Below are 26133 nucleotides of genomic sequence, written 5' to 3' on the forward strand. Positions count from 1 at the left end.
GACAAAGATTGATCTGCTCACAATGACAAGAGGTATGTTTGGAGGCATAAATGTGAGGCTTTCAAACCTAAGAACACTGTACTAACTGTCTAGCATGGTGGCATCAGTTCTAAAAATGCTTTACAGTAAGTCTCAAATTCCTGTTTATGTGCCAGAGGTGGCAGAGCTGATATGCAAGGTTCTTACTTGCCTTTGGGATCAACTTTGGGTTCGGTCACTTGATCAAGGACACTAGCTCAATGACCTGAGCCGTCATTACAAACTTACCCAGAAATGGAGAAGTACAAACTTGTGGGTGTGTGTTTTCGTAAATGTGCCTGTGTGAGTGCACTCAACTCATCTGAAACCTCACGTAAGCCTTGCAAAAGCTGCTTATCGGAAAAGACTCATCATGATAAACAACAGCTGGTAATGTTCACACACACGCGTGCACACACACACACGTACACACGCTAATGTCCAAACTGTCCCATCAGCAGTCAATATCTGATGTTGCTCAATTTCAGCCTGACGTGTAGAAAAAAAGCACCTTCTTTTATTCTTTTATGGGACACCTCTCTTTTCTTCCATGCACACATGAAGTTTTTCTCCACATCCTTCCCTTAAACATACTTCGCACGCACACACACACACAAATCTGAAAAAACAAACACCCACAGTTACACACACATGCACTGCAGACATACCGGTGAGCAAACACTGTGTTGCTGTACTTTGGAGCGCTGGATAAGGCTTTGAGTTTAGTGTCAAAGTCAGACAGACAACTGACAACGACAAGATGGCCAGAGTGTGTGCACTGGTTTGCTTTGCTGGTTTTTTGCTGGACATGTATGGAGTGGGTGCTGAGATCACAGAAGAAAACACAGGTAAAAAGCAGCAGAGCAGGTATTGACCCAGGTGGCAGGAAAATGAGTTCAGCAAAGTTTAGAGCTGCACAAAATATAGGAAAAGGCTGGTGGCTAAGCAGGTGATCACTGAATAACCTCGATTCTTAAAGTTCTTATTCACTTGGATCTGTAAAGATTCCTAAGTGCTTAGGCTGTCGGTGTAAATATTTGTAACTATTTATGAGGATGTTAAGTTGATATAATTTAGACAATTTGGTGCTTGTTTGGTGGCTGTTTGCAAGACGTCTTGTGCTGGAAAGGCAGGGATGATAGCTGGACCACTGAGTTAGGTACATGTAGCAGCCAGTCTGGATTATCCTAAGCGGATGTAAAACTGTAGCAAGTATCAGCTCTTTGTTTGGCTCAATTAAATGATTAAGGTAAAGCATCATGTGTCAAAGGGATCACCAGATATATGAAGATGAGACCATAGCAGAGTCTCTACACAAGTGAGAACACCAATAATATGATTACTGCAGAGGAATATCATAGACTGTACATAGAAGATGGCCATTGGACAGCAAAGTTGTACATTTTTAGCCTCAAGCTGAGCTTTTTGGTCACCATAAAGGTGTTTTGATGAGTGCATTGTCGATCTGAATGAAAAAGTACAGAATTTCAGCCTGCTTCCAACAAACCCTGCTGCCAGATTTAAGACACTTCCGCGCTGGTTTCACTTTCAGTCCTGGTACCTGTCCATCTTTGATGTACTTTTATATTATGCATATAGGTTTTATATACATATATATCCCTGAAAGCAGCCTTTATCAATAGTTCTGAATAATTATGCTAAACTTAGTGAGGACTCTTTGTCTTTTGTTACCCTTTCAGGAGCTGTGTTCGTGTCTCAGCAGACGGCACACACCGTGCTGCATCGTAAGCGCAGATATAACACTGCTTTTGAAGAACTTAAACAAGGTAACCTGGAGCGGGAATGTGTGGAAGAAATTTGCAGCATGGAGGAGGCCAGAGAGGTGTTTGAGGATGATGAGAAAACTGTAGGTCTCTCTCTCTCTCTCTCTCTCACACACACACACACACACACACACACACACACACACACACACACACACACACACACACACAATCCTATGCCTTTACCAGTATTAAGATCTTGACTGTTTATATCTCCAAAAGTGGGCAGTTACAGTGGTCTAGTGATCAGAGCTTGATGGATGGTTGGTGAACTTCCCATTTAATTTGATCTTCCTTTTGCAGATGGAGTTCTGGGCAGGCTATATCGGTAAGACGAACAAAGTACAAGTTCTCATGTTTGCTGAGAATTTATAGCACACAGTCTTCTCTAAACCTGTGGTGTGATCTGTCGTGTGTAGATGGCGACCAGTGTAAGCCACCCCCCTGTCAGAATGGAGGTGTGTGTAAAGATGGGATCAACAGTTATCTTTGCTTGTGCCAACCAAACTTCAGTGGCAAGAACTGTGAGATCGGTGAGTGTGGATCTGAATAACTCGGCTGAAACAACGTTTGAGCTAAGACCATAAAGTTTTGTCAGCGAAAGCTAATTCTGTTTTCCTGACTTTTTCCAGAAGTGAACAAGCAGTGTGTGGTGAACAATGGCGAATGTTCTCATTTCTGTGTAATGAAGGCTAATCAAGCTGTGTGCAGGTGCGCAACTGGTTACATACTTGGGCCAAACAAGAAGAGCTGTGAGCCAATAGGTAAAACCACACACAGCATTTAGTGCAGTGGTAAGAGCGTTTTGTTTTGTTTTTTTCTGAACGAGTCTGACTTCATTCTGACTTCAACTACAATACAGTTTCTAAGGTTTTACATATGAAGACATAATAAAAAAAAAACCTTATCTTTATCAGGTTTTAATATTTGCTAAATACAGTTAGAAAAAAAAAGACTGAACAACTATGGCTTGTTTAGAAGCCTCTGAAGAGCATGGCAGTAAAGCATGGCATTGGCTATGATTTGGGCTTGTTTTGAAGCAGATCATCTGAGTCCCTTGTAGTCACTGGGTCAACCATGAACTCCTCTGTATACCAAAGTGTTTAAAGCCAAGTGTGAGGCCATATGTGTCCAGAAGAATGATCCTGAGCAGAGCAGCAAATCTACAACAGAATGGCTGAAAAAGAAAAGAATCAAGGCATCGCTATGGCCCAGTCAAAGTCCAGAACTCAACCTGATTAAAATGCTGTGGTGTGACAGTAAGAGAGCTGTGCATAAACAAATGCCTGCAAACCTCAATGAAATGAAGCAACGTTGTAAAGAAGAGTACTGAGATACTGATAAGGCCACAAAGAAAAAACATTAATTTAAGATATTGCTGCTAATGGTGGTCTGGAAGCTACTGAATCACGGTATATAGTTTATTTTATATTGCGTCTGCATTTCGGCTTAGTTTTTGTTACATACGTAATGACTTGGAATAATATTTCATTTGTTGTTGTTTATCCATGGTTGTATTTACCTCATTTAAAAACCAAGTACAGATTAGTTAGCTTTTTACAATGTCCTGATGCATGAAACCTTAGAAAGGACGAACCGTGTAGTTTCCTTTTTACCATGAATACATGTAAATTTTATATTCCACAGAGAGGCAACAATCATAAAGGAAATAAACTTTCATGTAAATATTCATGATGATTGTTCAAAATGCAATTGTTCCTCCTCATACTTCTCCTGAAGTTGTCTTCCTAACACGTCTCCAGTGGAAGTGGTGGGGTGCAAAATTTATAGTTCTCATTTTTACGCTCGTTCATGCTTCTGCAGCCGGACTAAGTAAATCATATGAACGGGAAAAAATTCTTCTTTTCTTTTATCACAAAAAACATTCAGGGAACTTAACAGTAATCACATTCATCTATGATACACTGCTTAAACATAATATAACTGGACTTTGCTAAAGATGAAGTGTTCAAAGGGAACAGAAAGGAAAGAGGTTTTTTTCTTTTCTTTTTTTTCTTTCTATTTTTGGGTCAGCAATCTGCACATGTGAGAAAAAATCTGAAGAACTATACTTCCAACCCCATAAAAGATGACAATGTAAAATTTAAACAAATCTAGGAGGCAGAAATGTAATATTTCCCCTATTATTTCACTTTTATTTCTCCAGAGCCATTCAGCTGTGGTCGTGTGAATCTGTCCTCCAGCTCTCTCACCAGGTCCATTCTCGAACCAAGATCGTCAAACTTCTCCTACAACGATACCCGAAACGATTACTTCTATGATGAAGATATATCAGAGTATGATTATCTGAACCATCCCATGACCGACTCAAACCCAAGCAATGACTCTCTGGACTCTGAGGCTGTGATTGGCCGTCGACATGTGAGAAGTGTCACCGATACACCAAAAACAAAGACAGAGATGTCGTCCTGGGGGTATGCCACACTCCCCAATGTCACAGCTCAAGAGAAAACTGACCAAAGAATTGTGGGAGGAGATACGGCCATTCCTGGAGAGATACCTTGGCAGGTACTGTGATATAGGCTGGAGAGGGAAGAGCTGGGGATGCAGTGAAGGCCAATATGTGAAGAACTGGAACCAAAAATCCCAGCAGGGCAAGAACATTTGCTTTAGATGTAGCTGTAAAGTAAGACGTAAGCTGTAATCCTCGAATAGTCAGCAACTTTTAAATCTGTGCAATAGTTTAAATAGAAAGACTTTTGAATAGACTTTGACATTTAAACTTGCACTTGAGCGCCAGGTTTAATAAAGATGTATTAGAGGTGTAAGTCTAGTGTTTGAAGCCTGTCCCATGCAGAGAGAACGTGCTGCTTTTGAGTGTTTTTTGTTTTCAGTTGCTCAAAAAATGTGCAAGAAATGGTAGGTTCTTTAAAACTGCTCTTCTGTTGCAAGTTTTCTTTGCCTTTCTTTCTGTGTTTGAAGGTGGCCCTGATGTCCCGCCCAGACAGCGTGCAGAGAGCGCGGCCCTTCTGTGGAGGATCCCTGCTCGCTGACTTATGGGTCATCACTGCTGCCCATTGTCTGTGGAACAACGATGGCACAGAACGTAAATTCTTCATCAGAGTTGGTAAGAAGAACAAAGGCTACTTGCATTCTTTAACATTAAATCTTTCACTTGAACTAAAGTACAGATAATACTGTTTTGTCCTAAAGTATTAGGGATCAGGCAAATCCTTTTTCGTTTCAGCTTCATGGCTTTTTAACAAATTATGTTTCAATTATGTTTCTTTAATGTTTTTTTTTTCACAAGTTGTCCAGTACTTTAGACTTTGCTTCCTTGTGCAGAAATTTACATTGTCTTAGAAAATCTTTATCTTAATCTATGCTTCCAGGTGAACATGATGTGAACAAAGATGAGGGTCCAGAGCGAGACCATGAGGTGGCCGAAAGGCATCCCCACCACAAGTATGATTTCAAGACCTCACCATATAACCATGACATTGCGCTCCTAAAGCTTGGCAGTCCAGTGGACTTGTCCAACAAGCGGCGTCCCATTTGCCTGGGCCCCAAAGAATTCATACAGAACATTGTGAGAGAATCCACGGTCTCCCTTGTGAGTGGATGGGGCCGGATAAGGTTTCAAGGCCCCGAGGCCACCAAGCTCCAGAAGCTGGAAGTCCCCTATGTGGACCGCACCAAATGTAAACAGAGCAGCCGAGACCATATCACCCGATTTATGTTCTGTGCAGGCTTTGAAAGTGAACAGAAGGACTCGTGCCAGGGGGACAGCGGTGGGCCGCATGCCACCAATTACAAAGGAACTTGGTTCCTGACAGGCATCATCAGCTGGGGAGAGGAGTGTGCCAAAGACGGGAAGTATGGCATCTATACCCGGGTCTCACACTACTACAAATGGATCAGTAACGTAACACAGATCAGTATAAACGATTAACAGGATTCATGAATCAGCTGTAAAAATAAACAAGTAGCATGTGTTGAGTTTAGCCTCCGAGGAAGTGAATGAAGTGAGAAATCCCCCGTATTCTTTTTTAGTACCTCAATAAAACATATCAACTTATCTGAGTGTTTGAGTATCATATGATGATGACAAACATGATTTAAGCAAATTTGCATCAACAGGAAGCTCTATATGAATACCCCATTTTATCAATGAAATGAAGTGGTAGTGAATTTTTCTTGGCCATTATCCTGCTCTAAGACGCACCATAAAACTAACAAGAGGACTATAGACGTATCGTTCAAGCAAAGGCTATACAAAAGGGACAAATCACATCAGTCAAGCTGAAACAAGTCCAGTGTTTATATTTTCAGAAAATAATTCTATACATAATTAGTATTATTTAAAAAAATACAGTGCAAATAAGCAAAAACAGCAAACACCAAGTTAAAGCACTGCCACGAAAAACGCTAAAGCCTAACTGAACTAATCCATTAATAACTTCTGATGTTACAGTGCAGCCAGCGCTGGGTGGATTTCAAATCAATTTAAAGTGATGAAATGTTATTTAGTATTGTGTATCAGTGAACATGCTTCATTTGGATGGTCAAGCGCTCACTGTCAAACGATTCAATGCTCCCACTGTGGGTGCTGAATACCGTGAAAATTAATCTTTACTTAATGTACAAGCTAATGTTGGATTTACTGCTACTACAAGGATTTGATTCAAATATTCTTGCAATAAATTCATTTCTTCACTTGATAGCAGAGTATGAGCGTCTATCTGTCCAAAGCAGTACCACCATTCAGACTAAAACACTGACTAAAATGGTGTTTAACGTCTACAGTTTCTATTTTTAATGTTTATATGGTCACAGTCTGCTGCAGATGTCTAAATAAGCTGCCAGCAACTCAGATAATTACACTACATCAGTCAGAGATGAGCTCTCAGCTCATTTCCAGTTGAGTGGCAGTGTTTTTGTGAGCACTCTGCACACTTCACACACTTTTCTGGGCAGCTGTAAAACAAGGCAGTTCAAAATGCATTTCCATATTCTCAATGAACCCCCTCAAATTTCATATTCACAAATATGCTCAGGTGACAACTCCACATTATTCTTTTTAAAGGCAGTACCACTGAGCATCGTTTCTCATTGCAGGTGGAAATAAAGCTGCAGTCATATGTAGGGTGTAAGATACCCGTGCACAGCAGCAAGCAATCAATCAATATGGTAAAGCTTGACAGTGATAAGGGTTTTAGCTCTAAAAGACTAGATGATGGAAAAGCTACTGAATCAAATGAATAAAAAAAGCATAGCAGAGAATATAACTTTCATTAAAAACTATATTATTACCATAAATAACAGCAACCTAGTCCTAGTGTATAGACTCTTAATAAAAGAGTGAATCACACTGCAACTGAAACTTTCACCAATGCTTTTTTTCAATAAAATACAGGAAATATTTAAATTTGTCATACCAGGAGAGGATCTGTTCGTATCAGTGTTCCTGGACTCCAAAGCACACAGTAGCAAGGATGTAGGATTTAGACCTAATTTAATCTGGTTGTTCAAAGTGCACTGACAGAGGTTTCTTGTTCTTTTAATTGTGATCAGAGATTACAGGAGAAGGACTTTGAGGTCGAGGCCTTTGGTGTCCTGTTATGACCCAGGGCAATTTGGTCTTCCACAGTTTGGGGTGTCACCACAAGATGATGAATTGATTCACTTTGTCATATACTGTGTCAATAATAACGACTACAAATGTTCTAGTTTTCTAAATTTTTGGCAGATTGTTTATAAAAACTTCAAACTCCCAAACTAACTTTCAACAATGTTTTTATGCCTCTGCCTTTCCTGCTATGACACGTCACTAAAGGGACCGATTATTCTCATTTCCAGCTCCATATGTTTTATTCTTGGAATCTACTTAAGCAGCTTGGTATGATTCAAAGTTCAGAATAATCATTTATCTCATACTAATTACACTAATAGTGCAGTTTCCTGTCCCATCCCTTTAAGCTAGCTCGTTTCTCATTTGCACATCATAAACATCATACCCATTCTCACTGATGTCATTAAGAGCTGAGAGTAAAAGGAGCTGTATGAAACCAAGCATTTGGAGCTATTTGAAGCCTTATCTTTTAGCTTACAGGGATTACTCTGGCCATGCTTAATATGAGTAGCACTGCTGTAACAGGTAATTATTTAAGGAGAGAGAAAAGTAAAGCATAATCGGTCCCTTTTAATTAAGCTAAGTGTAAACAAGGGTATGCAGTAATTTTTTCCCACACTATGAGCACTGAGTGTCAAATTGTCTAGAGCTAGTATGAAAGCTGAAACCTGGAAAACTAAAATGCCATATTTTCATTTTTTTTCTTATTTTGTTTTCTTTTTTTATCACATAAACAAAACTGACAGACATTCAGTGTTCACTTTGGCTGCTAAGAGGCGGCGACGACGTAACCAGGGCATTTCTGCATGACAGTTAGCTTAGCTGTTTGGCACAAGAACAGTAATGATATGTTGGTAGACATGATGTTTCATAAGAAAATAGAAATTATACAGCTTGACGTCTAGAACAAAAGTCCACTCTGAACATATAAATAAAAGCCCCTGTTTAAAGTCTTCAGTCCAAAATAATCTGATGTACTGCTGCCGGAGAAGGCAGAGCAAAGGATGGCTTGTATGTGCTTTCCACTGTTAAAGTCTTCTGAGGTTCTTTCTGGAGGTCACAGTCTTCAGAGGTGAAACTCTCACAGCAGTTTGAGGAGTAAAGTCTGTGGCTGATGTTGTGCTTCATTCTGATTGACAAGCAGATTCAGATGCCCATTTTTTCAGGAAGTTGATGGAATATATAAGTCTGTGTGTGTCTGTACACATGGAAGGATATTCAGGCAAAGTATGAGGAACAAACAGGCACACTTCTTCATTCATCCTCTGTCCTGATTGGCTCTCAGCACGTCTCTCCCAGAATCCTATGCAAGTCCTCGGGTAGGACGCGGCCTTCTTCGCCACGACTTATATTCTTCACTATCCTGCAGTTACACACATCGCAGGAAATCTTTTTAAACATCTCAACATTTGAAAATGGTTGAATGCAAGATTTCTGAAGAATGTCGCCTGTCTTACCACATTCCTGATGAATCCTCATGCAGCAGCTGGATGACATCACCACAGTTAAAGATGATGTCATCAGAGCTGGCCATGGTGCTCTCTACCATCACTCTGTACCTGCCCGCCACCTGGAACAGAGTAAAAACAATTAAAACTGAGGGAACAGTGTATAAAACCCTTTGCCACGTGAATGAATAGACAAGACAAATACATATTTACTCATTTAGGAACTCATAAACCACCACAGGCGCAAAGAGCATCATCGCACAAAGTATCAGTGTACAATAGATGATACGTCAGTCACAGTGTCCTTCATAGTCATATTGGATGGGGGAAAAATATCAAGAAGGCAGGTCTTATCTAATATCAGTCTCCAGTAGGAGGTAATGAAAAGAGGAAGATGAGGAAGACGAGGAAGGAACTGCCAGAAAAGAAAGCTGGAGGATCTTTTTAAAAAACAAAGACATAAGACTTATAGCTCTTATGCTAATGATATTTTGAATTCTGGTGTAAGAAAATGTCAGGCTGGATGCCACCACTCATTTGAGGGAGGTCTACTAGGTTCAGGTAGGACCTTCCACCTGCTGTAGCTGCACAGCTTAATGTTCATAGTTTTCCCTTAAAGAGGCGGTAGGCTTCATGCAAACACAAAGAAACAAACAAAAAATAACAGCTAGAATTTTAAAAGCTTTAGTAAGTCCCTCCCATCAGGCAAGCATATTTAGACTGCTTCAATGTTCTCTGCATAACCACATCTCAGTTTCTGTGTGAACTCTGTGCATATCTCATGTGACAGTAACAAAATCTCACCAGTGGGGCAGGCTGATCCTCATCCTCCTCCTCTGAGTCTGATAAAGTGGAGAGGTCTGTAGCACCCCAGTCCTCCAGGCCCTCACAGATTGCCACTGAGTGAGCATTCACAGGCCAACCTACAGATGAAAGACAGCTAAAAGAAGTGAAGTGAAACTGCAGAATTTTTCTGTTTCTTTGTTTTGTAAATGAGAAAATTGAACAGTTAAGTGTTAGTAATGAAATACTCATGGTAAAAAAGAAAGGTCAGTAAGGTCATTTCCAATCTGAAGTCCATCATTCTACACTAAGAAAGGTCATCCACAAGTGGAAAACATGCAATACAGATGCTAAACTTCCCAGTGGACATCCTAGAAAATGTTCACTAAAGTGAGACCATGCAATGCTGAGAGAAGCTGCAGAATACCCATGTTAAATGTTAAAGTTCATGACAGAGCAATTAGAAAAAGGGGAAAACCTCTTATCTCTAAAAAGATGGTAGGGCATGATAAAAAATCAAATACAGCATATCAGCACAAACACCTCAAATTGCAGTTTCAGGGTTAAGGTTACAATTAGGTTATGGTTAGGTTTAGGGTTAAATATTCATTTCTTATGGTTCAGGTAAGTGGCTAGGGACAGCTCCTGTCGATTTGATGTCCTCGCTAAGGTGTAAAAACAAGTGTGTGTGTTTGTATTCCATTTGTCCAACTCACTGCGTCGAGGTGAATGAACCACAGGATCAGAATGGGCGGGGCTAGTGTGTAGCGACTCCTCCCCTCTGGGAATGTGGGAGTGGCTTGTTGTAGAGGAGCTGTGAGGAACAGGGAGACACGCTGAGCAGCCTCCCACCGGCACGCTGCCCCACGACACACACATCTCTGATGCACTAAACCACATCACAATGGGAACAAGACCAACGAGCACAACAAACAAAACAACAACGACATCCACGGTGTCACAAAACGAGCTGTTACCTCAAACACAGTCTGTAAATTAACACAACATTCCACTCAGGTTACAGTCACATATATTTCAGCGCCTGATTTCAAAGGATGTTCAAGGTTATCACATGAAAATCATTTATATCATAGATCGCTGCAATATATGGAAATATTATTTCTACAATATTCTACGCAAACACGCATAACAGGCCCTGATTAAAGGGCATTTGCAAATAATTTCCACGTGTGCTTCAACCTGCTTTATGTAGTAGACGGGTGAAGCTTGTCCCATTTAATACAATAACTAGAAAGAACATTAACGCAGTACAATAATAATTGTCCGAATGTTTTAAGCCTTCCCATCTACTAAATAAAGCAAACACTGCAATTACTTACAAATACTGTGAGGCCTACACAATTGTGAGATCCACATATCATTCAAAGAGTGGCAATCCTTACAGTATTTCATCATCCATACTGTATATTAGTAAGAATCCAAAAGTGCTTCAAGACAATGTCTGATCGGGGTTTTACCATGCTCAAATTCTTAAAAGAAATCGCTGGTATCATTTAATGTATGTCAACAACTCCCATGATAAGACCAACACTAACAATGGGTCGTGGGCCTCTTTGAGTTTTGTGTTAAAACATTTTAGTCTGAATTTCTGTTTGGGTTTTTTTTTTATCATTCTAGTGCTTAAAGTTTGTTGTACTTTTTAAAACTCTTTAATCCTCATTCCTGTGGTACGATGACTTTTAGTTTTTTGAATTTACAGAATATTCTGCGTACGACTTTTCACCCTCAGTCTGGATCCAGGTAAGGAAATCCTGGATGCAATCACAGAACTGTAGCTAGGGTCCCTTCCTCAGTTCAGAGATGATTTTTCCCTTTTCAGGTAAATGTCCTGCTTGACTGCCGGATCAAACCAGCGTTCCTCCCTGTCCAGGACGTGTACATTCTTATCACTAAAACAAGGGCCAAAGAGATCTGTAGGTGTAAATAGAGTTTTTTCCAGAGGATGCAGCTCTTCTGCTTAATCAGTTTTCCCCGATGTATAACTGAGAGCGATCCTCCTGGCACTTAACAGTGTACACTATATTACTCTGTTTTTACCGGGGGATAGGATCCTTGGTGTGAACCAATTTTGGGTGTAAAGTCTTCTGAGCTTGAAAGCCACAGAGACGTGTTTTGGAAAAAATGCATCAACTGAGACCAAAGAAATCACTCTGATGTGTTATGAAGTGCTTCTCTGACTGAAAACGCAGCAGTACTCACTTTTGTCATTCATGTTGTTCAGTCAAACTCTTCCTCTCTCTGTGTTTAGCATTTGTCTTTTGGGTACTTCCCCGTGGTGATGCTGAGCTTGCTTCATAAGGACCCGGTTTGCTTTATGGTTCTTCCTGTTTTTCTCTGGTACCTTTTGTTTCTCTTTTCAACTTGTGAATTTTGAAATCAGCCATTAAAGCTTGTGTGTAAATTAGTTTTGCATCCTACATTTTGGCCCTCAAATCTACCATCTCATCTGTCTCTGTCAATACCTTCTAACACCCTTTAAAATCTCCTGGTTCCCTATTAAAGATTTCTATAAATGCTCACAAATATGGATTTTAATTTTACATCAAATGTTTAATAATTCTTTATAGCTGTGCAAGTTATTTATTTATTTATTTTTTTGAATTATAAATAATGCAACTGTTGTAACCTAGTGCCAGTGATTACAGCACTGCAACAGTATGTGTCATTGATATGTTTAAAAATGTTTCATGAACAGTGGAGGTCCAAGCAAAACCCGGCTGAGACTACAAATAACAACATTAGTTTTGATCTCTTTGTAGAAGCTGCTGACAAAGAGAAAATATACCAGTGTTGATAAATTTCCCATAAACTGAATCTCCATGATCTTGCATATTGTGACACACACAAGGCTCAGCCATTACTTGACCTTACAACATGCTAGCATGCCACCTGTAAACATAAAACTGTTACCTCCAGAACAACTCCACAAACACACACCCACAAACTCCAACACACTGCAAAGCTCCATCACTGACAATACGTTGAATAGCTTGCGATCATCAAAGCAACAAGTGCAAAATATTAAAAAGAAAACCGCTCTAAAAGTAGTCTAACTTACAGTTACCTCCTATCCTATCACTTTAATGGTCACCACGGGATCAAGAATGTATCTGACAGAGTCACTTAAAAGAATGTGTTTAAAAGAACGTAATGCACAGCCTCCCTGTTACAGTCAGTAGGACTTTAAAGCATCTAATCAGGGACTGTTGCAGTGAGGTGAATATGCATGAATATGAAGAGGAATCAAAGCCCGGCAGCACAGAAAGAAACTGTAGCAGGCCTAAATTAAGTGAATGGCACTGTCCATGGTGCTGAAAACCAGCAGTTTTAAATATCAGAGCTGAAGACAATGTTGTGCCATCTGCAGGATTTGGCAGTTAAAATCTCAAGGGTAATGACAAAGATGCTGATACATTCACATATGGAGCTACTGCGCACATGCACACTGACTCAGTAACATCAATAAACTGTAAAAAGATTATTATGAGAATTATGATTGTGGCGATGGCGGATATCCTGACTTGTAGGCGGGTGTTATGTGATCGGGAAGTCATTCCAGAAATTGGATTTAAGGGTCAAAACACAATCTTTTTCTTCACAGAATTTATCAAGCTTTAAAAGAATAGAATCGAGTCATCAGACTTGGGCTGACCTGTTCTCACCACACATGAAACATCATAACAAGCTTCTCTGATGCTATATGGGGATGAGGGAATTTTGACATTCTATCCACTGAGTTACTCACACAACCCAGATTCAAAAAAAGTTGGGACACCGTGTAAAATGTACACAATGATTTTCAAATCTTTGTCCCCTGAGCACACAGAGCTTTCTCCAGATTTTGAATCATTTGATGATATAATGTCCTGTAGATGATGAGATATTCAGTCTTCACAATTCACAAAGGTTGAGGAACATTATTGTGAAATTTGTTTCACAATTTGCAGACAGAGTTTTATGCAGATTGGTGAACCTCTGCCCATCTTTACACGTGAGAAACTCTACCTCTCTAAAGTCCAGCTTTATAGAGACGAGTTGCCATCATGAATGTTAAAGTGAGCAAATATTTTTCATGGACCAGTAAAATGCCTCAGCTTGTACCTTTGATATGTTTGCATTTTACACAGCGTCCCAACTTTTGAAAAAAGCTATTGAAAAAAACTGAATCTTTTTGGTTTGTGTGACCTGAATAAAAACATTTCATGATTCTTATGTAAATGTTTTTGCACATCCCTACATCATGTGAGGTCATGCAGAGAGAATCACCTGTCAGAGAGAGGGTTGTCTGAAAGCAGAAGAGAAGCTTCATCTAAGAAGATGAGATGACATAGAGGAATGAGTTAGATGTAGAAGGAATAAAAATCCATAAACAACAGATTAAAGGAAATTACACTGCTAGGAAGGAGCCTAAGGTTTCAACAAAAACCACAAAGCACTAAAAAAAAAAAAAACCATGACTGAACACGAGTCATATAAATGAAATCAGGCTTTTAAAAAAGGAAAAAGAAAAGGTCACAAAGCAACATCAACATTAATTGAAACCTTGTAGTTTTTGCTGGTTGTTGAGAATTTTTCGAATCTCCATCAGCCAGGCAACTTTGACCTCCACCGTGGGAGCCTAATAGAGACACAGAGTGAAAATAACACACTACTAAGACACTGAAAAGTCTTTTCAGTTACACTTAAAATAGAAAAAAAGAGCATCACATACCTGAACTATGTACACCACTTCTCTGCTGCTATACCAGATTTCAAATTTTTTCACATCTCCTTTCACATTTTCCGTGATTCCCACTGCACTCATCTACAGACAGAGAGAAAAACCGTAAATTGGAAACAAAGTGTTTGAGTCGCCTGATAATGTGAGAGAGTTTTTCGTGTTATTACTCTGAGGCACGATTTGAAGCTGTAGAAGGGCGCCCTGTCGTGGTTGTCCTCGTCTCTGCGCTTGCAGAAGAGCAGGGCGTGCTCATAGAGGAAGAGGTGCCTCTGCATGGGTTTGAATCTGGCCAGCTCTTTCATTCGCACCGCTGCCCTTTTATGGCTGATCCACACGCTAAAGCTGCCTTGCATCACGACACGACCCAGATGGCTGAGATCACCCTGTGTCATGGAGACAGACAGATGGATACACTCAAGACTCAAATCTGCAGCTTGCCAGCAAAGTAATATACTGAAGGTTTTTCCACACGCACAATCTATTCTCATCGCAACCAGTAAGAAAGATTTTGTGCTTTGCTCTAATAAGATTAAGTGTGATGAAAGGTCATAAATCTGCGAACCAGTAATGTGATTGTGTGTCTGCTGTTTTATTTGTTGATTTGACTGGCTGGTACCTGATATCCGGTGATGGCTATTTGATGCATGGAGTCATTGACAGACTTCAACAGCTCCAGCATGGAGTCCAGAGCCTCCTGGAGTTCACAGCGGTATCGCTCCTCTGTGCAGTGCTTTAAAAGCTCCTGAACAAGGACAGGCACACAGCATGACATGTCAGTGGATCTTACTTTATCTAATCTGGTCTGCCTTGATGTCTGTCCACTTAAATGGCTTTATGCACATGTAAATCATTGTCAGCCTGTCTGTGACTCTGCAAATTGAATAAATGGATCCAACCTGTTGCTGTCGATTAGTCTCTGTGCCTTTTAAAATTGTGCGTGTCCACAAAAGTCATTTTTATTTGTCTGCATCTCTGTTTCTGTTGAAATAACCTTGTCTCTCTGTGCCAGCGTCATTTTGTCCATGCGTCAATTCAGACAAAAGCAATTACTGTATGGACGGCTCGTCCACATGAGATATTACTGCTATTAAAAAAAAAGCACAGCAAAAATAATAATTACCGCTAATAGAAAGAAAAAAAAACAGAGGTCAGGACAAGAACCGCAGGCTCACAGAGCTCAGTCTTCTATCAATACTCCCTCTTGCAGCTCAAAGTTCAACGCACAGACATTTTCAATTATGAAACATGTTTGTTTTCCTGACCTACTTTGCTGTAGCCAATAACATTAGAAGCACTTTTTTTCTGGTGATGAGTTGATACACTTTGCGCTGTATGAGGGTGCTGTTAAATTTTATGGCCTGGATGATGAATGTCTGAGAAGATTTTGGTACATGACTTGCCAAGTAATACACAATAACATAGTGGATGAAAGCAAATATTAACATTTTCACCACCAGAGTATTTATTTGAGCTTCTGAGGGACTCATGAATCAGTAATCATTCAAGATCTCCCTGAATATTTTTGTTCTATGAATACAGATGCACATTGTAAATCATGAGAAAGTTAGGATTTTTTAACACAATTGCATGTTGTAAAAACATTGATTGCTGTAATATTTTGTGACTGGCAGGGGTCGTGCTAAGTTGACGGTAAAAACCCCCAGAAAATAGTGAAAATAGTGAAAGATCATGTATTGCATGTACTGTTCATTTGTAATACAATATCTGATTTTAAGCTTTAGTAGCTATGTTAGTAGCATACTGATCTTTATTAGGTATATGAAAGTTTTTTGTTATCAGCAGTTGTAATTAGAGCTGACCTATACAGAGACCGATATTTGATGAACATCAGTATTATAAAAATCTGCTATTATGATATTTCTCCAGACACACGACACACAAAGTGCGAACAGATTTCTCTGATATTTGTCATATGTATTGATTTACTCATAACACGGTATAAGTGTGTTCCGGTGTCTCGTTTTTATAAATGTCAATAGCAATAAATCAGCAAATAGCTAATATCGAAAATATCGGATACGTCAGTCGGGCTATTAATGAAATTATAAGTCAAAATTTACATTTCTTTATTATACATTGAAAACAGACTAAGAATTATTCATTTCAGTGAGTGACCTGCATTACTAATAAATTTTTATAGCTCAAATGTAGAAAACCTTGAGCAGCAGCTGGTACTTGGTGAGGCGTTGGACTGGTTTCAAGAGGTAAGAGTCCAGACCTAACTTGTGATCAAGCTTCTTCTGGCACTCCTGCAGAAAGAAAGAACAGGACACAGAGACAGAGAGATCAAAATTAGTGCTGTCAGCGTTAATCTCGTTAAAATGACGTTAACTCCATAACCGCATTAACGCGGATCACCCCGTGCGAGGGGCTGCACAGTGCTAGCGCGTTAACGAGCTAACCGCGCTGACGCTATGCAGCCCTCGCACGGGGCTAGCCGCGTTAACGTCATTTTAATGAGATTAACGCTACAGCACAAAATCCATTCTGAACAAAAACTGTGCCATAACTACAAAGTGAAAGTGAGTGCATCGTGTTAAACGTGTGCAACTACCTGAAAGAACAGCGAATCAGCACACTGTCTCCAGAGCAACTCGGAGCGAGGCTTGTTTTGGCAGTAACGCTCGTACACCTGGAACTTTTCCTTCTGCTCACACACAAATGTACATTTAAACATATTATGTTATATCACACGTAAAGTCCTCGTGTTTTTCATCACATCTTCCCTCACCCTTTTCAGAAAGCAAGCCCCCACGCTCTCTGGTGTCTCCAGGCAACTCTGCAGATCTTGGAGGAAGATCCTGCAAGGAGAAACCAAGAGGAACATAAAAGGAAATTGGATCAGCATGAAAAGACAGAAAGGGACAGGAACAGCTTGTGAGCTCTGTGTGTTTGTGTGTGCGGCTTGCCTGCTGTGGAACTGGTAAATCTCTGGCATGTTGCCGAACAGAACGTCCTTCTGGCTGCGCAAAGCTACAGGAAGAAGATTAGCCACAGAGGGGTCCTCCATTTCTGCCCTGTAACCCTGATAATTGCAGGGGCGAGAGGTAGTCAAGGGAGAGGAGAGATGGTAATGCAAGCCAAAGAAAAGGAGAAAGTTTTAATTAAAAAAGTCAAGAAATACAAAATGACAAAACAAGTCTGGAAACCCTGTCATCTGATGACCACTCCGTGGATACTCTAGCTAAGACTTGTTCTTCTGTGCCCTGGTTAATGTTGACGTTGATGAAGACAAACTAGAAAAGCTAACAAACAACTAAATCATAACCAGGTAATAGCCAGTGGTTTCAAGATTGCCCAAGATTTCAAGCTATTCCCTCCTCATGCTGTCAGTGTTACCCAGACTAAAAATTAAATCTAGAAAGCCCCTGTACCTAAAATACTGCCCATTACTATTCTGTATACAGATATGTATATCTATAAAAATTATGAAATATCCAACAAACCAAACAATACCATCAAATGATCTAAACTAACTCACCAGAAGGACGGAGAGCAGTTCATCCACATAGATCCTCTCTGTAGCTATCAGTTCCTTCATAATATGGCTAAAAAGAGTGAACGTAAACATAAACAGACAAAAAAAAACAATGTAAAACTACTGTGTAAGCTCTGACACTCGCACAGGAAGAAGCTGAAAGGCTCCTAAACGGATCACACACATACACCTAAAACAACTAGCGACATTAGAGTCACAATTAACATTTAAGACTGTACCGTGTGACCTGCTCTGGGTTGTCCTCTGCCTCTGAATCAGTTTCAGGGTTGGGTCCATATAGACAGCTGCGGTTGCCTTGGTAATCATGCATCACCTCGATCTGACGAAACACATACATATCACGTCAGCTTAAACTTTCCGTGGGAAAGTGAGTAAAAATACGCGTTTTAAACACGTGATAAACAGAGAGTCTGCAGATCTGTTGCCAAAGTTGCCCTTTCTCATAGAGCACACAGCAGTGAGACACACTCCTTCTACTGGAAATATTATTCTGGTGCATGCTGGGAGATTAAAAATTGTTTAATGTCGCATGCCCATTGGATAATGTCTACTAAGTTCAAGTTTTCTCCTGCAGTGAAAGAGAAAACACACACACACACGTATATGTGTACATATATATAGACACACACCTTGGGTTGGCTGTTGTTCCTTCTTGCAGCCCTCTTGCCGGGAAGCAGATCAAAGGAGAACTTGGAGTTCAAAACATTAAAGTCTACACCTGTGGAGGATATCGCACATATAAGAAAGAACAAAAAGGAAATGCTGGCAAAAGAGCAACAGCTCAAGACCTTTAGAGCGCAGTCAAGAACAAAGCTTGGTTAAACTGTTGAATGCAAGAGGGACATGGAGGTAGGATAGGGAGATAACTGTGCCCAAGAACATCCTACTCAACAACAGACATGAACCTCTTCAATGCTCAAAATATCTCCTGTGCTTTATCATACTTTCTACTGCAAAACAGGAAGAAACCCCATTAGGATTGAATTGTTGAGTATGTGTTAAGAAGAATGCAATGGAAGATGTTATACCATGTTTGGGGGAGAAAAGGGGTGACTTGCAACGCTGGAAAGTCTGGTCCGGTTCTGGCCGAGGGGCCACCAGCTGTATGGGTCGGACCTGCACGTCCGCCAGCTTCCTCAGACACTGCTCCCTGTTTCTGATCATGCACTGCATTGAGTTCAGCTTCTCTGTCACCATGGAAATCTGGGACTGGACAGACACAGAGCTACTATAGTAAACAACAGTGGTCTCAAATATATGTGTGTTTGTGTCAGCGGTTTCAGGTTACCTGTAGCTGCGGGGTGAGTATGGCTTGAAATTCAAAGCTGAGAGTATCCTGGCTGTTTTTCATGGCTGATGGCGCCCTCTCCTGGTGGCAGCTGAGGTACTGCAATGCTTCCTGAGCTCCTTCTCTGGTTTGGAACTTGTCCACCATCTGGCTGGCCAGTAGATAGGCGCCCTCGTCGCACCAGCGAAGGGCCTGCTCACAAAAGACTGCTAAATACAAGACCGATTCCATGGCAACACTTTGTGCTACAAGAAAGGTGAACGATTGCTAACAGAGCAAATATTTGCTTCAGTCAACAACTGACTTGCAGATGAGAGACTTTTCTTTGTCAAATGTTTCTCTAGGACAGAAGAGCCTAGAGATTTATAGATTTATAGACAACTATAAATAGAGGCATATTTGTGATTTGGGGCTGTATAAATAAAAATGACCTGATTTTCATTAATGGCAAGAGGAAGATTCACAAGTAGATCATTCAATCAAAAATGCACAATCATCAGTGCATTCATTTTGCTGTTTTCATTTAAGTTTGTATGCACACATCTTTGCATTTCTGCACATGTGAGAGTGGCCTGTGAACATTTTTACCTCCTCAAGGCAGCCCAGCAGGTCTCGTGTTCGAGTGAGCGAGGCCCTCTTGGTGCGTATGGCGATGGTGATGACATCACAGTAATGTCGCAGCTCATTGCAGCGCTGGATGATGAGCGCCAGGGCGTAGTGGTGGTTTGCAGCCAACTGGTGACCGTGTAGAATCAACACCTGGGCACGAGCCATCTCCTCCTGATTCAAGCAGAGACAGAGGTTTGAGGTTTTAATGACGAAAAGGTCAGACAAGAACGAACCTGAACAACATGCAAACTCCATCAGTACAAATTATAAGAAAAGCCTGCCAAAAGCCATAAATGTGTTATGTTGGCTTTGTTATGTTTTGGTGAGTTTTGTTGTGCATCTAGTTTCTCCTTCCTCCTGTGTTCCCCTGTCTTTGTCAGACTTGGTGTTAGTTTTCATGTCTTAATGTTAATTATTTAGTTTTTAGCTTATTCCTGTTTAACTCTAAAGCAGCGGTCCCCCGGGCCTTGGACCGGTACCGGTCCGTGAGTCGTTTGGTACCGGGCCGCGAGAGTTGAGGTTCAGGTGTGAAATGTATAGTTTTCAGGGTTTTTATCGGTTTTCAGCGTTATTTTGTTATCGTTTTTATCGTTTACTCGGTTTTCCTTGGTCTTTTCACGTGTGTTATGAATAAATTTTCTTTTTTTCGGTACCGGTACTAGTTTTATTTTGTTGTATTTATCCGCGACACCTTAAAGGCCGGTCGATGAAAATATTGTCGGGCATAAACCGGTCCGTGGAGCAAAAAAGGTTGGGGACCGCTGCTCTAAAGGTTATCTCCATCATATAATCGTCTCCCCAACCCTCATAGTTTCTAATTGCTGTGGACTGTTTCCACCTGTGTCTCATCATTCTCACCTATATATAGTTATGCTTTTCCCTCCTGTCCTTTTCAAACCATCTATGGCACTCCTGTCTTTCTAAATCTCATTTTTTCATGGTGGACTTTGTCTAGTTTTGAACAGAAATATAAAAGGATTGCATTTTCTTGATTTGTTTGTCTCTGGGTCCTGCATACGGGTCCTCTCTACACCACGCTATGTGTGGAAGAGTAATTAAAATCCCACTTTGACCCGCTCTGTGTGCGGAGGTCTCTTGCTACTAGTTTTCTGCTAGCAGAATGCCTTTGCAAGTGCTTGGAGAGATATGACGTCATATTTGCTGGAGTTCATAGCTGTTTTTTGGCCAGAACACAAATTGCACTTTACCAACACAACATTGAGAGTTCTCATGATGGTTTGAAGAAAGTGCATATAGCTGAAGTTTAGAAGAATCTGTGGGATGCTAGGTTGTGCACCAAAGCGAATTGGTTTTGATAGCCAGTGGCCAGAATAGACTTCATGGGTATATAACCCAGTTACAGATATCACTGAAATGACTCGGCCTGCTGATCTCCCTGCCTCAGGCTTCCTATGTGTCCACATGGAAGGGAAGGTAGATTTGTCTGGTATTGTGTGTTTGCTTGTGTGGGTGATTGCTGCTGCTCTCGCTGCCTGCAGGCATTCAATACATGAGCATTGAAGGGCAGGAGGAATGCTCTCTTTGCCTTTGGGCTTTCCACATATTCTCCTTCAGCAGATTACTGCTGAAGGAGAATAAATCCTATTTTGGATAAACAGATATACATTTTGGCCCACTTGCTAAATTTCTTCAAGTCACATGTGAGATGTTAATTGTGTGTGTGCATGTGTGTCACCTGAGCACGTTTGTCCAGTGTATCCAGGTCTTTAAGTAACTGTTCTGTCTGAACCACTGTGTTCCCCAAAGAGGCAATCTCCTTCTCCTGGGCAGAGAGCCGCTCCAGGACCTCCTCCATCTACACACACGATACCAAATACAAAACAGTGTGACTCTGATCATGAACTACTACGATTTGTGAAAAGACATCGGCACCACTTATCACACCTGCTGGAAACTACTTTCATAGTGTAGCAGCTGGAGGTACTGCTGCAGCTTCAGGTGGTGTTTCTCAAAGAAGCCATCGAATGCCTCCTCCATGTCTCCGAGCTGTGCCAGGAGCCTAAAACACACAGGCCGCATGACACAACTGTCTACTAAAAGAACGATTTAATAACATTAGAAAAGGGTATTAAACTGAGAGTGTGTCTTTCATACTCAAGCCGAGCTTCACTTATCCTCTGATGGTTTACCTCTTAACAGTGTCCATGTCTGCTTGTATTTCCCTCTCCTCCTCTGCATCTCTTTTAGAAGCTTTGACAGTTTCCAGGTTTGACAGCAGGAGGCGTCCTTCTTTCAGCACATTCCTGATATCATTCTAGATCAGTACAAAATTGATGCAAAAAAAAAAAAGAGAGAGAGAATGATTAAGTACAGAAAGTGACAGATACAGTGTGGGTGAGCAGAGAGAGGCAGGAAATGATTGGGAGCAAAACACCACCTTCATCTGTCGGTATCGGTGTGTGTGGGAGTGCAGCAAGAATTCGATGGCGTTAGCCTCATCAGGAAGTTCGGTGTCTGACAGCTCTGATCCGAAGCTCTGGAGCAGCTGGGCAATCTCTTTAACTGTCACTGCAAACGTCTCGATGGACTGCAGGATTACACATTTTCACCCAAACCAAAAAAAGAAGAAGAAAAAAAACACAGAAATAAATTATTTGTATTTCAGTTTTTTGATGGTTCTCAAAATTAGGCATATAAATATGTGGAAAAACTAAGTACACCTAATGATTCAGGAGCTTGTTGAACAACCTTTAGCAGCAATAACTTGAAGTTTTTTATACGACTTTATCAACTCCCACATTTTGGTCCACTCTTTGAGGTTTGCAGGAATTTGTTTTTGCACAGCTCTCTTAAGGTTTCTCTGAGCATTGCAATGTCCGATCTTGGGGTGAATTTGCTAAGACTCATCTCCTTGGAAGAGTGTAGCATAGTGTTTACAACCACTTACATGCTCCTTTTATAAGAGTTGGTTACACTTGCCAATTATCAATTAATCAAGTGCATTTGTTTAGTGGTACGGGAATTGTAGTTAACCTTTTAACTCCAAAGGAAGCACTAAACGTGTACTTAGTTTGTAACATGACTGTATATGAAAACTTTCTGTTTCACATGAGTATATAATACAAAAGAATTAAACATAAAGTAAAAGATCAAAAATGAAGGCTTAGAATATTTATAAAGACACATTTTTACATTCCCAGAACAAGCTATCATGGCCTGTTAAATTTAGCAGCATAGACAGTTGTCCTGGATACTAACAGAATTAGCATGACAGAAAACATGCCTAGATAAAGTGGATTATCTAGTATCTGAAGTGCGTACTGTTCGGAGGACGACCCAGTCGCTTTGGCAGAACTGCACTTTTGCAGTGAAGTCTGTTGTCAAGTGATTTTCATCAATGTAGCGCAGCAGGTCGCCAACAGAACGCAGCATCACCACCTAGAAAACACAAACGCGAGGCAACCGGCTGTTACCTGACCAGTGTTGCACTGCAGTTGGCATTTTAAAAGGTGACAAAATTAAATATACATGCACAGGAGTGCTCTAGTTTTTAACCCCTTCTCTCACCGGCATCTTTAACAGAAAGTCATCCTGACTGAAGCGAAAGCCCAGGTCGGTGCTCGATGATGGACTCGGCGCAGAGCTTAACAAACTGCTGGGGTTGAGCACCAGGATCAAATGTAGATTGCCTGGAAATGAGGTCTGAAAGAAGAAACGATATCATTCCCTCAATTTATCAGTCATTCAAAGAAATGATTGGTATGTTAAATGTTTGTGAAATAAAGGTAAGCATTATTTAGCACAAGCGATATTTTTCCCATGTTGTTCATGCTGCTGTGGTTATGTGTCCTGCTAAGGGGGCTCACCCCACAGATTGACAACACCAGAATTAGAGGGTTGAAAAAAGTCAGACGAGTCATTCAGAGTCACTGACAGCTGGGTGTTGTTTGTCATGGAGTCTAGCAAAGCTCAACACAGCCTCAGCATCCCTCTGTGTCAATCTGGGGAGTCTTTCAGCCTCTGCAGCACTTCAGAAGGTCTGACGGTCAGCTTCTCTGGCTCACTCTGCTCTATGGTCACTCTTCTCTCTTTTTCACATCACCTGACCACATCTCTCCTCTCACACCACAGACTGTAAACAGTATCCGCTTTACAAACTCAAAGAATGCCACACCTTCTGTTGCCACTGAAGTATTACTTTTTCCACATGCTGCAAGGTTAGTCATCAAGCATGTTTACTCTTTCTTCATAAGCCTGCCAGTGTTTCCATTTATCCAGTTTCCCTCTCCTGTGTGCAGGCTCAGATAACATGAGGCTGAGGAGTTAATAAAAATGGAGAAGACTTCTATATATAATGTAAGTCTCTTTCAAATCTGAGAAACCTGGAGGGAAGCTTATCTGTGTCTCATGATGCATTATTTTCACTTGCTCATCTACTGATGTGTGCAGTGTAATCTAATACACAAGCAGAACCTCAAGGATGCCTCATTAGGTGTTTTTTTTTTTTTTTTAAAGCGCATTAAAAGCCATCAAGTCTGTTATCAACTATAGCTGTGGAGCTTTTTTTGGACACCAAATACCCAGACTGATACTCTGCGCACACTACAAATGTCCCAGGTAAATAATCACCCAACTGCACACAGTCCCTCTTGATATTTACTAAAACAGCAGCCATGATGGAGGTAACTTGATAGCTGCAGACTTGTAGGCACATCTGCACCAAACAACTGCACAGAGATTTGTGTCAGTACTTTAAATACACAGGTTTCAAAATGTGTTACATAAAGCTGCACAACTTGATCCCTCTGTGTGTGCAGACTGCAGAGCCAGAGCTGATACAGCCTCTTGTTGTTCTGCACCTGCAACTACAGCCCAAACATTTGTCATTGGCCTGTCCTGGTCCCCGACACAGGCTCTTTAACACTGAACTGCCGTCCAACCGCGACCCCTTTTCTTAGGCGTGTTAAATATGTAATGCGGTGCGAACACATCCCAGCCTCTGTGTCGCAGCACCTAGCAGCCTTAAGAAAAGCTCGTCTATATCTCCGCTGCAGCATCCTCATTCTCGCCACCCCGTTTAAAGCCTCCCACCTCCCGGCGGATCTTACCGCGGCCCGGCGCAGACGGGGGAACCCCCGTAGCGGGTTGGACTCGGCCATGGCTTTTTAGCGCTTCCTTGTTCTGCCCTGTCCTCGCTGGTACCCGGAAAGTCCGCAGCGGGACGTGGTGTCGGGGACGAGCAGCCGCAGAGATGGCACGGTAACCTCCACTGCAGTGTCCGGATAGGCAGAGCGGCGCGCACCTCAGCAGATGCACTTCTGCTCTGGACCAGGATGGTGGGGTGTGCTTCACCTGACGTCAAAGCAAAAGGAAGTTGGCCGCTTTACACTTACACAAGTCTACATTATCATCATTATTCCTGTGACCAGACGAAATTAGAATTAAATCACTCGACTTACTGTTCGGAGACTGACAAACTCTGCACAATAATATTATATTTGTATTATAATTTATTAACTTTAAATCTCACATCGCTAACACTGATCGTAAGTCATAAGATACCGGAAGATTATCTATGAAACAGGTGTACAAAAAATAAATAAAAAAAGAAATAACATTGAAAGCTGTATGGAAATATGCCACTGGTCTCGCTAGATGGCGCTTGAAACTCAGGATACGATGAGTCACCTGCGGACCACCTTTTGGCATCAGAAGCACGTGAACATGAGGAAGCAGAGGCATTAGTGAAATCTAGGGGCAGCACAGCTGAAGATAGAGGTGTCACTTTAAGAGGCGTATAACACTGAATTAATGAATGCATGTATGATATTTATTTATTGACATGGTATGAGGGAGGAAAGATTAATTTAATGACAAGTAAAGATGGAAAAATATCCAAATATCGATAGTATTGTTAGGCATCAGTATCTTTGTTTCTATCTTCAAAGTCCAGTATTTATCCTACTGTCCAGTAGGATATACATATATATATATATATATATATATATATATATATATATATATATATATATATATATATATATATATATGTGTGTGTGTGTGTGTGTGTGTGTGTGTGTGTGTGTATATATATATATATATATATAATGTCTTAAAAAAATGTTATCTGACTAGTCTAGATATTTGTTTATATATTATTGTATTTGCAGCAAAGGTGTCCGTAAATAAAATCAGCAGAAATCATTTGGCATACAATGAAACTGGCCTTGTGGGGTCCCCGAGGGTGCCGAGCCCCTGGGCAGTTGTTGCTTTGCTTCACAGGTAATTCAACTTTTTAAAAAAGCGTCTTCATCACATAACTCATAATTAATGGAAAAGCTCCTAAACAGATAAATATATATGTTTTAAATTAGTTTCATTTGCCTAA

The 26133-nt window shown here is 40.8% G+C and overlaps 2 protein-coding genes across 5 annotated transcripts in view; one reads left to right on the forward strand and one right to left on the reverse strand.

Annotated features, from left to right (window-relative positions):
* The window catches only part of f9b (coagulation factor IXb), a 22262-nt gene extending 14870 nt beyond the window's left edge, over nucleotides 1–7392 (forward strand). The window contains exons 1-8 of one of the 4 annotated variants that reach the window (XM_085420955.1): nucleotides 761–866; nucleotides 1719–1885; nucleotides 2106–2130; nucleotides 2222–2335; nucleotides 2435–2566; nucleotides 3970–4331; nucleotides 4746–4890; nucleotides 5156–7392. In XM_085420955.1, coding sequence (XP_085277081.1) covers nucleotides 779–866; nucleotides 1719–1885; nucleotides 2106–2130; nucleotides 2222–2335; nucleotides 2435–2566; nucleotides 3970–4331; nucleotides 4746–4890; nucleotides 5156–5715 — 1593 coding nt within the window. In that variant the 5' untranslated portion in view covers nucleotides 761–778 and the 3' untranslated portion in view covers nucleotides 5716–7392. Of the gene's footprint in view, nucleotides 1–760; nucleotides 867–1718; nucleotides 1886–2105; nucleotides 2131–2221; nucleotides 2336–2434; nucleotides 2567–3969; nucleotides 4332–4745; nucleotides 4891–5155 lie in introns of those variants that run through there. The other 3 variants (XM_085420957.1, XM_085420956.1, XM_085420958.1) reach the window with 3 other exon arrangements.
* A 190-nt stretch (nucleotides 7393–7582) lies between these two features.
* Nucleotides 7583–24904, reverse strand: LOC146660901 (proto-oncogene DBL-like). The gene is made up of 26 exons (XM_085419650.1): nucleotides 24854–24904; nucleotides 23313–23447; nucleotides 23067–23183; nucleotides 22183–22332; nucleotides 21935–22059; nucleotides 21690–21804; nucleotides 21481–21600; nucleotides 19764–19955; nucleotides 19176–19367; nucleotides 18916–19096; nucleotides 18517–18605; nucleotides 18106–18206; nucleotides 17870–17936; nucleotides 17298–17413; nucleotides 17120–17189; nucleotides 16943–17035; nucleotides 16545–16637; nucleotides 14984–15109; nucleotides 14535–14750; nucleotides 14359–14451; nucleotides 14190–14265; nucleotides 13914–13956; nucleotides 10343–10515; nucleotides 9648–9766; nucleotides 8853–8965; nucleotides 7583–8758 (listed from the first exon to the last, which is right to left on the reverse strand). The coding sequence occupies exons 1-26, from the start codon at nucleotides 24902–24904 to the stop codon at nucleotides 8677–8679; spliced, it is 3048 nt and encodes a 1015-aa protein (XP_085275776.1). The 3' UTR covers nucleotides 7583–8676.
* Nucleotides 24905–26133: the final 1229 nt, after the last annotated feature.

Source organism: Rhamphochromis longiceps, linkage group LG10 (assembly GCF_057381845.1).
Source record: "Rhamphochromis longiceps isolate RC_006_pf linkage group LG10, R_longiceps_female_GT1.1, whole genome shotgun sequence".
NCBI lineage: Eukaryota > Metazoa > Chordata > Actinopteri > Cichliformes > Cichlidae > Rhamphochromis > Rhamphochromis longiceps.